Below are 13,465 nucleotides of genomic sequence, written 5' to 3'. Positions count from 1 at the left end.
TCCTAGATATATGAATACTTACTCTAACCTGTCCCGTTTCCCTCTCTTAGAATTTATTTGTAGACATCTTGAAGATTAATAACATCGGTAAATTATGATTCACTTATTTTAAATAATAGTTAGAGCAATCCAGAATTCCACATCAATATCTGGCTTACTTTTTTGTATATAAGTATTAATTTAACTAAACTTAGCAAATTATTTAACCAAAACCCAATAAAACAGAAAATGCAGAAATAAAAGTTAAGTTAAAATCGAGATTACAGACTGTCGGGCTTCAAAAAACAATCTGCGCTATTTTGTCATGCCGCAAAAATTCGATAAAGGTAAATGTACAAAATAATGTCTGCCCTGCGTACTACAAAAATTATGTCTTATTATTAATCAAATGTTGTACTCATGTAGTCCGAGCATAATATTTGACTAATATCATACTGTATACCGATTATGGAGTTTTATCTCCAATATAGAATTCTGTTGCAGTAGTTGTTTGCTATACATACAAGATATTGCATTTGATCTTTTATTATACTATAAAATAAAATAAATTATTTTCAGATATTGAAAATAGAAACACCATAGAAGAAAGCGAACTAACGAACAGTTTTACGGAAAAACCGAAAAACCGAAATAGCTATCACCAGAACGTGGAGGAAGCCCTCAGTTCTCTTCTATGGCAACCGTACGAATACCAAAACAACAATAATACGCCGTACGACTTTTGTGGAAATGGCAATTACGAAGAATCCTATTCATCATGGTAGGTATTACTGTCCGTACAATATTTATTTTTTATTCGTGTTAAAAGTATAATAAAAAACATAAAAATAATAATAAAAAATATATAAAAAATAGATTAAAGATAAAAATTCAAAACAGTTATAAACCTAAAATTGTAAAAAAAATAAAATATTTGAACATAGTACAAACACTAAATATTATCAGACGAAATATTATCAATATTGATACCATTTTATTTGGCCTGCAAGAGGTCGTCATGCGTACAGGAAACTGGACACTGAGGACAGTTGTATTAGTGTCTGGTGGTTTGTTGATACCACATTCTCCTATTGTTGATGGATTTCTAAGATAATTCCATTTTTCAAATAAGAGAAACAATTATGAATGTAAAGGGTCGGTTTCGTCTAATAAAGGAAAAATTGTTCACGAAATCAAAAAAGTACCTATAATTAATATCCTTGATAACAAAAAATATCTTTCTAAGATATACAAATTCAAAACCTATAAAAAATCGAACAAAAAGAAAACAAAACTCATCAATGACCTCGGATGTTGAAAGGCTGAAATATATCTTTGTGTATTGACAAACATGCCAGTCCATTTAATCAGTTCTGAAAAAAAAATTACAATTGAATTATTAATAATTTTTTTATGTAAAATTTAAAAATAATCTTACCTCGGTCATAGAATTTCTTGGATATGCTTTATCCTCTTCAGGGTTGAAAAGGACCTCTCTGTAGTGGCATTTGATACAAAATATTTGGATATATTTCCGTATTGCAAATTCGTAAAGCACGCATGGCATTTGGACTGGACACCCCACGATTTCTTGAATTTGAAGCCACCCAACCAAACCAAATCAACATTTTTTAAGAGTGTCATCTAAGTTTTGAATAAGTTTGGAAGTTTGTAATAAGTTATTGAGACTTGTTTCCTTAAAATCAGATGTTTTAATTTTATACTCTGTTTAGCTATTCTCCTGATCTATTCTGACCAGATTTATACGAAAAGTATCTGCTCTAAATTCATTACCCTTGGAAAATATTGACAATGACTAGTTAATACTTCTAATTAGATGTCTAATTCATTATTAACATCCTAGTGATTACAAAGAAGAACAATGCAATGACAATGCTATTACTGTATATCTCATGTAAAAAAAGAAAACAGTATTTAAAGTAATTAAATAATACAACACTTCCATGAGAAAACATTGAAGAAATCGTCATAACTGCAATAAATGACATGTACCACAGGTAATGAGAAGTAAAGAAAGGCAACGTTGCATTTTCTGTATAATCAATAAATAGTTTTTATACAGGGTCCAGCAATACTGTGTCGGACATCATTAGTTCCTAGAATAAAAGACTTGAGAATTATGTTTAAGTGCAAACCTAAAGCATGTACGAGGATGTATTTCAGGAACATATATTAACTTTTATAGGATGGCTCAAAAAAGTATGAGTGGATCGGGATATTTTTTTTAAATAGAACACCCTGTATATTATTACATTTTTGGCTTCCTTTTAGATCACTTTACATATTTTAGAGATATTAAAAATAAATAAAAAATATATATTTTTCAGCCTTTCTTAATAAAAATTATTACAAATACAAGAACTTTCCTAAAATCAAAACTATATTAGGTATTTACTTTAGATGGTCTATACTTACTTTGCTATAAATATCGTAATCTTAAATCATACAGTGTGTTCAAAATTCTACGCCAAATTTTCTAAAGTATTAAATAATTTTTCTTTGTTTTTTTTTAATGGAACACCCTGTATATTATTTTTTATTAGATGGAGAGTTAAAAAACTACCATTTTTTGTATTTAAATTATTTCAAAATTTTCAATTTGTCTCGCAGATACACGTAGTATTATTTCAATGGCTTTTTGAATGGTAAAATACGAGAGAAAAATGGGAGAAAAAAAATTACTGTGGAAAACGCCATATGAAATATAAAACCGCGAATATCTGCACATAAAATGCATACAAAAAATGTTAATTATTTAATTCTTCATCTATTGACAAAATAATATACAGTGTGTTTCATTAAAAAAAACGAAGGAAACTTATTTTATATTTTGGAAAGTTTGGTGTAGAATTTTGAACATAATTCCAAAGTTTTTAAGAGCTACAGATACCCGACGCGCTATTGCCGAACACTGTATATTTTCTGTAATTAAAGATATAACAGATTTAATAAATATATATTAAAATCACTTTGTATCCCTGTTTGTCAGTTTCAAAGGTGAACTAGAAATTTGGCATAATATTAAATTTTGGAAGCAATAATATGTCAGTTAATACTAAAAAAATAAAGTATATTGGATAAAGTTAGGCTTATGTTCGTCAAAAAATATATAAAACAAAAATTTTTGCATGGCCGAAAAGACTATATGAATACGACTATAACTAAATATTTTACTTTGCAATTAAATTTTTGAATTAAAATTGATTATGGCTCATCAACCGTCCGCAAACCCGTTAAGCCGTCCCTTTCATCCTCGGCCTGTCCGGCGACTAACAAATAACCCTTTATGCGTCAAAATTTGAATAGCTAAACAACATAGCTTATATTTCATTCCGGGGTATCAAAGCCCTTAGCTATATCGGACGTATCGAGCGGGACGCACGTGTCTGCTTTGTTTGACGCCTAATTCCCCGCTAAAATCCCGGTAAACATCTTCGTCTTGAGAGCGGATAGGTGCGCATTAAAATTGATGTAGGGGATTATAGGTATCGATTTATTCTATATTGTAAACAATTTATTTAAGAGAAAGTAGATAAAGAAATTAGAAAAGATATCAAAATAAAACACCAATTCACCACAATACACCAAAACACATTACTTTTAACACTGGACGGGCGTTTGGCTAACCATGCTAGCAGCGTTAGTTATCCCGTGGCTTAAAAATGACTTTTTTATATATACTTTTATATATTTTTTTACATAGCAACTGTTAAAATTTATCAAAAATAGTAGATAAAATAGTACTTTAACCGCAAGGGTAGATTAAATGATACTTTAACAGCGAGGATAGGTTAAAAACTTTATTTCTTCTCGCACGTTTTTTAATTGCTTCCAAAATTTTTGTATTCCTTTTCATAAGTTATTCGGGATTTAAATGGAAGTAGTTTGGATATGGCGTTTGTTGCCTCAGTCTGAAAATCTGTTGGTAATTTACTTATTTCGTTTTGAGCCATTTCTGGCTCCAATTCAATCAGCAATCGACACGAAAGAGAATTAAAAAATATTGACTCGTAAATTAACATAAGGCAACGTCGCAGGTCAAGTGTTAATGTGAATTAGAATTTTATCCCTTAAATATATTCAAAAAGTGGAGTTATCTATGAAATAAATTAGAAAATTCAAATTACAAGTTATAAAGTATATTAAGATAGAACGGGTGAGTGAAAATCAGTTGATTCAGACTTCACGAAAAGTAGTTTTTGAATATCTCTAAAATACTTCTATCACATAGAAGAATTTAAAGAATTTGCAATATTTAGCAAGCAACGTTACAAGTGTCTCAAAATTTACTGCTGTTTATCGATAAAATGACCCAAGAAATTAAATTAGGGGATTTATACACGCTCTTGAATAATATTAACGAAAATGTTTGCAATAAGATTGATAACATCAAGACAGACCTAGATAATCTCAGCTCTAAAGTTGATAAGCAGCTTTTTTTTCCTTCAAAGTAAAATTGAAGTATTAGAAACAAAAAATAAGGAATTAAAACATCAAGTATATCTTACACAAAAACTTTTAAAGAAAAACAATTTGATAATATATGGAATGCCAGAGAGAAATAGTGAACATCTTGTGGAATCTATAATAGATCTTGTAAAAGAAAAACTCGATATAAATTTGAAGATAGAAGATTTATCGGAGTGTTTCAGATTTGGAAAAAATATAACCAAAGATCGACCTATCCTTATAAGCTTAGTGTCTTGTTTAAAAAGAACGGAACTCCTTAAAAATAAGGGAATACTCAGAGGAACAAATATATTTATAGACGAAGATTTAGTAGCAGAAGATAGAGTGAAGATAAAGGTTTTAGTCGAAAAATTGAAAGAAGCAAAAGCTCAAAACAGAAACGCTAAGCTAAAAGGAAATAAGTTAGTAGTTGATGGTATTAGTTATATTAGTGGCGATTTTAAAGAAAAGTATTATCAAGAAGCATCCGGATCCAGAACGTTGTCATTTCTCCAAGAAATGAAGCCATACAATTATCCACAATCGCAGACTGAGGTAGAAAAACTGCAAACTCAAAAAACTGGAAAATTACTAAATCATAATAATATTGGAAATAGCGAAGATCTACCAAGAGAAGATATACCGGGTTCCGAAAGAAAACGCAAGGTGCACGACATATCTAATATATTTCCTGAAACGAACGTGAAACGAGCACCTCCGTATCGAACGCGAGCGAATTCCAACAAATATTCATAAATTATTTTTTTGTGAAACCGTTGTAAAAAGATTAGGATATTTTTAACTATAGATTAAAATTAATATGTTTTTATTATTTATATTTTTTTTGTTGATAATTATTCTGTGAATTATTTTTTTTTGAGTATTATAGAAAAATGTTAATAAAGATAGCAATAGCAAGGTATAGAAAAATAAGAAAAAATATAAGTAGTGGTCAGAATTATATTAATGGAAACGATTAACATATTGTATTTTAGTTATATTTTTAGGCTGTATGTATGAATGTAATCTGAATTGGTATTTGTTGATCGCATAGAAAACCTCGCACAAAAAACTTTTAGTTTTTTCAGAGGTAAATTTATGTTTATTGTATATTTATTGATACATTGTAACTTATTGAGTATATAAATAAACATCATATATTATATTATATTAACTGACAACTAAAGAGACAGCTTTATTTATTTGTCAAATTACATAGAAACCAACGCCAACCCAGCACAATATTTTTTCTACTCGTAATAAATTCCTTGAAATAATAATTTCTCAATATTTTTTAAAACGTAACTCGCTATGGAAAAGAATATTGTTATATACACGACGATAAAATTGCATTATCCTCTCCCGAAATTAATTCACTCGCGATTTCATCGATCGTGAATTAATCTTTTCGGTCGACGATAAAATACCATTTTATCATCTTGTATAAAAAATAACTATATTAATACTGTCATTGGAGTGGTCAGAATTAAAATGGATCAAGTCAAGTTTCCTATTATTTTAAGATAATCGCATTATGTTTATAAAATATTGTTTTTTTTTCAGTAAAGAAATCAATCAAGTCATACTACACGCATTAAGCAACTATAGCTTGTTTATGTTTGGTTTCTGAATATTCTGTTGATTCCTTTCAGAAGTGAACTGGATCAAGTCCATAAAATATAACGCTGTGCGCGATTTTAACACAAGTGCTAAAGTTTGGAGCTAAAAAAATCATTTTGATAAAATAGATGACATAAAAATAAAGTGTGAACCATTTGCACCAAGTGAATCAGATTATCAGCCATCTGAAAGGTCTGATTCTATCAATTCTGGAAATATTGTTTGATTTATCATTATTCACTATTACTACATCAATAAGTTAGGCTGTTTTTCTTACAAATACTTAGATATATGTTGTTGATCTGAATTAAACTACACGAGGAAGAAAAATTTTATCATTTCATATAGACGTAACGTAACACACTCTAAAAGGGAACACATGAAAGATCTTCCGTTTATCCCGCCTATATACCATAATTTTTATAAAAATTGAAGAAAACACTATTAATAAACAATGTGAAGTTAACAAATCCCTTAATGACGAAGAAGAATGTACCGATGAACATGAACTAATTGGGCAGCTATGGGTGGTTAAATGTAAGAATAACTTTTTTTGTTAAATTTCGCCACCCTTGTTGCATGATGTGTAATAATATATGTAATGTTACACATCTTTTTTTTCTTCAATAAAGACGATTATTATTATTATTATTATTATTATTATTAATTTATACCTAAAATTTCAAATATTTTCAGAGATAAATGGTTCAGAGATAAATGGTTCAAGTCCAAAAAAGTATAAACAAACATTCTTAAAAACGACCACAGTTGTATTTTGAATTACTTTAGTTTGCAATTATACAATTTAAAATATAAATGATAAAACATTGTGTCAATTTTTCTTCTTCAGCTTGTTTTATTTTAATTAAGTAATATTAAAAAACTTTAACTCTTATTTTCTCCATAATTATCTTCTAGGACTTCATAGAGTTCATTTCTGAACCCTTTAATTATAAACTTCCTAGCTAATACTAGTAGGTAACCCTAAAGTGTAACCCTAAAATGTAAACCCATTTTCATGTAAAGATTGTAATAAAAAATATGTTGGGCGAACTAGAAGATCAAGTTTAACTAAATTTGAAGAACATATGGCTCAGATAAGATACAGTAGAGTGGATAAATCTTGCGTTGCTCTAAGCTTGCGTTGCATATTTTTGATAAAGATCACTGTAACTGTATAGAGATTAATAATTTAAAATTAATCAAAGAAGTCTCCAATTACAGACAATAAGATGCATATGAGAGTGTCACTTCTTTGTTCCCTATTTCCTTCCACTTCTTTGTTCCCTATTACTCTAGTCCCGCTAATTTATTGTTACACTCGATTTGATTTGCACTCGCTTGGCTAATTTTTATGTTATAATAAAATCTGAGCTTTAATCATATGCCCATGCTAACATGGTTAGAGAAACGCTCGTCCAGCGGTAAAAGTAGAGTGTTTTGTAGAATTGGTGTGTTATTTTTTGTTGTAACACCAAAGGTTCCAACTCCAACCATCAAATGTAATAAGCTGCAAAACATAAAATTTTACTTTATTTTTTAAATTTTTTTTAATTACATTTTATCACTTCAGAATTAAAATTCACAATTAAAAAGCAAATTTTTTGTAATTTAGTTCTCTAGAATGTTCAATGGTACCAAAATTTTAATAATCTATTATAAAGGCTTATGAATATAAGCTTCTCCAACTCAATGGGTGCTAATTTTCCAAGATCCAGAGATCTCCTGTAAAAATGAGTTGTACATTTCACATAAAATGTCCCTGTTGTATCCAGTGCATTATCTCCAATAGTCACTTCTGTTGTCTCTAGTTTCTGTTTTTCTCTAGTTTTTCAAATGATATAAATGTAAATAATTTTTTTTATTTAGATTGAAAAACTTCTTTATTATAGATCAGCATTTTGTGTGCAAGTTTTTCTAAGATTCATAACTTTTAGTGTTAATATTATCAAATGTGCTGAAGAGAAAGTATGATATATCTTACCTTATTGAGAATTAAATTAAACTTTTCACGATGCAAACATTTTTTGCATAAGTGAACCAAAACACAGAATGTACTTCGTTTCTTCTTAATTTCTGTGCTAAAGTTGTATACTTTTTCGCTTGTGTTTGACTAGTGGTCCAACAGGAATTTCTTCTCAGTAGCCATTATGTTCATAATGGATTGTTAAAAACTTTTAAGGAAACTAAAGGAATGAAAATGGAAATGTTACGAATTACTATTTAAGAAAATATACGTCCAACATGTGTTTTTCGATTACAAAACATATGATCTAAATTGATTATGAAAATAAATTAGACCATTTATAAATTATTTCTGTAATAATTGATACAAAGCTTACATGCCTGAAATACCTAAAAGAAAGTGTTTAGTGTAAGTATTTCAGATTTTATTGAAAAAACATCTGTATTAATAAATAGATTTATGATATATCAGTTGATAATAAATGATTTAGTGGGTATCAAAAAAGAATTAATGCTAGCTTTGAAGTGATAAGCTATAGATACATAAATATTCTCCCACATATATTTCCAGAACCCTCTTTCTGACAGCTGATCTATGTTTGCAGTTCTTATACGCCCTCTTCGTCTCCACTCAGCCTCGACCTTGACGACAACGCCGATTCAACCGCCGCCACCAGCCCGTCCAGCACAAAGAGACCCGCACCATCTCCGACGTTGCCGCGATGCACCGCGGTACCACCGCGAGACCTACATTCAGATGTTATTAACCTGGAGCGGACACCGTACTTGCACCAATGGGACGTCGAGGAGCGGTCACGTGGCCGCTCGCTGCGGCGATCGAGCAGCGCGGCAGTTCCGCTCGCCAGTTCGCACTCAGACGCAATCGCGCGCGCTTCGACCGTCGCGACGCCCCCGACGTCATGCAGTGATGCCTGTACCAGCGCGATTTCAGGTAGTTTCAATATGCAAAACGGCGCGAGTACCCAAACCGGTGTCACAGACGGAGGGTCGCAACAGGCCCAGGCGCTCAAACCCCCAACGGACAATTCTTTGAATGCGGTCAATATCGTCGGTCTGCCGAGGTTTCAAAACGGCCACATTGCGGCAAGTAGGTCGCAAAACTCCGCCGCCGGCTATCCGCAACACTTCAGAAACGTGTCCGAGCCCGCGACGCAGTTCTTTAGGTATCCCTCGGGTGGTACCGTACCGACAGTTCATCAAAAAACACAAGGAAACTCCGTCGGATCCGGTAATCCTACGGACCAACACAACCTGCAACTAATTAACCATTTCCGGAGTAGTAGTGTGCCTAAATCCATCGCTTTAGCTTCTAAATATGATGTGACAACCAGTTCGGGTCCACAGAACAATTTACGTACGAGTAATAGTTCGACATTACTCCAAACTCCATCGGTAGTGAATAACAATGGTGTTCAAGCTAATGCCACAAGATTATTGCATACTAGATCGCTAGTGTCACCTCAAAGTTCAGCGCAGGAGGATGGTGGCATTCAAAATGTTAAACCTTCGCCAACAAAATCTCTTCCATCTTCAATACTGCCTGCTGCACCGAACAATGCCAACATTAGCAACATAAATGTGAATTTCTATCGAGCAGTTCCTGTCAACGTAGTCGGTTCGGTACCAACGATTCATTGTATGAATACCTTATCTAACAATGAAGGAAATAGCGTTTCAAACGTACAGGTACTGCCTCTGGGCAATAACAACCAACAGCTAGCGTTACCCAATGCTGCACATTCTAGTTTTGTTAATAGCGCACAGCCACATGGATTATCAAATAGGACTGGTATTCATAGCACCCAAGTGACGGTTCGGAACACAAATGCCATTCAAATCGGTCACGCCGCTGTTGACAGTAAGATCCTCACGACCACGGTCGGTTATCCCGAATCGAGTTACAAAAATACCGTTTCCGGTACTACTGTCGGAAATGTTATCATTCACAACGGTACGGAGAGCGTGCGAAGTGCCTCCGGGCTTCAGGTTACTGGGATCAGTGGTCAAGAAGTCAACCGAGCCGCGTTGCACAATAAGGTCGTACCGACGACGACGACGAATTTGTTTACAGGTGACGTAACGCATACTGCGGGTGTCCCTGTCAGCAACAATGTGGTTCAGATACAGACCAACGCCGGCGTCAACGCGATTCGTTCACCTGTCTTCATTTCTGAAGTACCATATCAGCAAGGAGGTCGAATAATAACCACAACGGCACAGATAAATAGTAACGCGATGGAAGGAAATGTTTCGAATGCTACGCAAGGATTAAACAATAGTTATTCGGGGAATGGTACGAATATAGTACGGACAAGGACTTTTACCAGTACCGAGGCACAAACGGACGATATCTTGCCTGTGACTCAATGCACTTTAGCTCAAAACCAACCCGCTAGGGAGCAAAGAAGACGGGAACGAAGAGAGAGGAGACAGAATCGTAGAGCAAACAGTCAACTGGTTTCTAGGAATACCCACGATAGCGGTATCCAAACTGGATCTACTAACATCACCCCATCCCACAACAACCAATCGTCATCCAACGAAAGTCGTCTTCCAGATATCCTGAATAGCCATCTCCCGCCGCCTTATACGCCTTTGCCCAACGCACAAAACACCTCCCTTATTCCGCCGGTACCGCCGCAGATTCTACCGCCCCCGCCACCGCCGATGGTGCCAGGGGCGGTGATGCCAAATCATCACGCGTCCATACTGCAAACGGTTGTTCCGAACGGGGTTCCCGCGAGTGCCTTTGTGTTTCCCGCGCCCCAGCAAATGGCCCCCTTGATGCAGGGGGCCGCTCCGGTACCTGTGGCAGTACCCGCCACCGCAGCGGGTGGATTTAGATTTGGATTAGCTCCGAGCGCTTTTAGAAGGTAAGTTTGGACATTTAAAATTGAATTTCATTTGTATTCAAATACTATTAATACATTTTTATTTTTCACTTATGGTGTAGGTGTAGTCTTTTTATTTGGATTGAGGTCAACAAAAGACACTTAGAAGTTTATAATTTTGTGTTTCGTCGACGTTTCGATCAATATCTGATATATCAGGAGTTTTAGAATACCCCTATCAGTGATGATACTACTACTGATTCATACTCCATTCAGCGTACAATTAGTATTCACTTATACCTTTCTTTCTTTTTACTGTACCTATTTTTCTATTAAAAAAACTCGTAAAAAAGGAAAAATATAAATAGTAACTCTACCCTAGAATTCTGGAAACCGGATAAACCTGAAGAAGATTCAATACTGATCGAAATGAATATTGAATATAAAATTGAGAACTTCTATGTAATATTTTACTGACGTTTATACAAATAAAACACTGCATCTTATTGTTCAAATTGTTTGAGGTCCCAGAAAAAAAAAAATTTCCAAATTTTTGCACCCAAAAGTTGGTTTGGTTTGTAAAAAAATGAGGGCTCAGTGCCCACTTAGACACCAATTATTGTAGTTTTTTAATAAAAGTTTTTGGAACTGAATACTTGGATCAAGACTTGGATACTGAAGATCGCTTAATAGTTTTGAGAAGTTTTAGTTTCCTTATGAAAATATATAAAGATAAGACAATATACAAGTGTTTATCTTAAAACAAAGTTTAATCTTCTACTAAAATAGATAATGGATACAATTCTAAAGACATGGAAGGGACTAGAACACAAGGCATAGCCTAGAAAATATTCTAAATAATAAATGGTTTAAGACTTCAATGGCTTCTTCCAACAGAGTAGAAAGTAATGGATAATGTAAGAAATGTAATGGATAATGGATTAAATTTATTTCCAATTGCAAGAAAACCTCGAAGAAACTATACATAAAGACATTATATTCAAATACTTACTAATTTAAACTCTAAATGCATGTTTTGACAAATAGAAACACGTTTTGCTTGCTAATCATCTACTGTTAATGTTAGCATTAGCACATTGGCAGATGATTAATATATTAAAATTTCTCTTCACTTTTAATTATCTGCTGAAGAAGAGAAAATGCATTGCCTTGCATGTCTCCAAAGTTTTGATGTATTATATCTTTGTGTCATCATAATCATCATTTTCAGCATATTCAACCATTTTCAATTATGGTGTAGCCTCCCTTACATACTCTCTTTGTAGTTGGGCCCATTGTTGTCTATTGCTAGCTATGCGGGCCCAAGTCATCCCTGCTAATTTCCTAATATTAAGGTCCCATCTCAGGTTCGGTCTTCTTCTAGGTCTTTTAAATCCTCGTGGTTTTTCTTTGCGTTCCATCTGTTATCCGTTCTTCTTGCCAGGTGTCCTACCCATTGCCATCTGAGGAGATCTTTAGGATTATTAAAAAAACTGCAAACCCTAAAGTCCTAGTTTTTATTCATGTTATATGTTCACAAACCTCACAAGGTTGTTAACCTAATCGTATTTTTAGAACGTTAGAAAGTATTTAGATTTTATTTTACAGAAAAAAAATCTAATTAATCATAGTTCATATTTTTAGTCAGGGTTTTTGAAAAATTGTGCAACAAGTTGGAGACTGGTAATGACTTTTCATCCTCGGCCGAAAGAGAGGCCATAGGGGCTATATAAAGAAGCCTTTTCTAGTAAGTTTTCTAGTAACTTATGATTATATTTTATTAAAAAGATTTGAGAGAAAGTTGGCTTTAGATAATGTCATTGTAATCGTTCAAAGTCAGTTGGAGTTTTTTAATGCATCCTGTTTTCAATGTTTAAGTAACTAGCGCCGGTTAGTAAGAGTGAATATGTATATTATATAGTTTAGCTAAGTTTTAACACAAAATTAAAAATGTTTATTATAGTCTATCACCCGTAGAAAAAAATATCAATAATATTATTTGTTTTGTGACACACGACATTAACCTACATAAAGATATACTTAACCTCTGATTTAACTGTAACCTGCAAGATAAAAGTGGTGTCAAACTCTCAAAAGTGGAATTGGTCGATTAAAAAATATTAAACCTTTTTAAAGATCCAATTAGAAAATGAATCCAATTAGAAAATGAAAATGTTTTAATAGATGTAATTTTGCAATAAATATTATTAAATGGTTGAAAGTGCTTTCACTTGGTTGCGTGTGAAAATAAGTTAAACAATATGATTTATAATTAAAGTTCTTTGTAATTACGTCTTTACTTCTTTTAGAAATTTGTTTTTAAACTGGTAATCGCATGTTTGGAGATATTCTTAAAAAAAACAATACAATAAGTAGTTAGCTAAAGATAAAGAAAGAAAATGTTCTATCAAATTGAAGAGGTCTCACATTTTTTGAGGAGGTCGATTTAATCTTACTCTTAAGTTGCCTCGCGTTGCACGTTAGCACATTCATTTTTCTGATCATATTATTTATGATCATGATTAGTAGACTGGTATACGGGATTTTCTTTTACAATATGATTCTAACAAATATTTTGA

At 32.8% G+C, this 13,465-nt stretch overlaps 1 protein-coding gene across 1 annotated transcript in view; it reads left to right on the top strand.

Moving 5' to 3' along the window:
• Nucleotides 1-304: 304 nt before the first annotated feature.
• Nucleotides 305-13,465, top strand: part of LOC115879470 — a 298,496-nt gene continuing 285,335 nt past the window's right edge. The window contains exons 1-3 of the mRNA XM_030896366.1: nt 305-326; nt 559-760; nt 8,640-10,928. Coding sequence (XP_030752226.1) covers nt 305-326; nt 559-760; nt 8,640-10,928 — 2,513 coding nt within the window. The remainder of the gene's footprint in view (nt 327-558; nt 761-8,639; nt 10,929-13,465) is intronic.

This window comes from Sitophilus oryzae, unplaced genomic scaffold, assembly GCF_002938485.1.
Source record: "Sitophilus oryzae breed Bouriz unplaced genomic scaffold, Soryzae_2.0 scaffold_1576_pilon_pilon, whole genome shotgun sequence".
NCBI lineage: Eukaryota > Metazoa > Arthropoda > Insecta > Coleoptera > Curculionidae > Sitophilus > Sitophilus oryzae.
The sequence above is the reverse complement of the archived record's forward strand: the minus strand, read 5'-3'. Positions and strand labels throughout refer to the sequence as shown.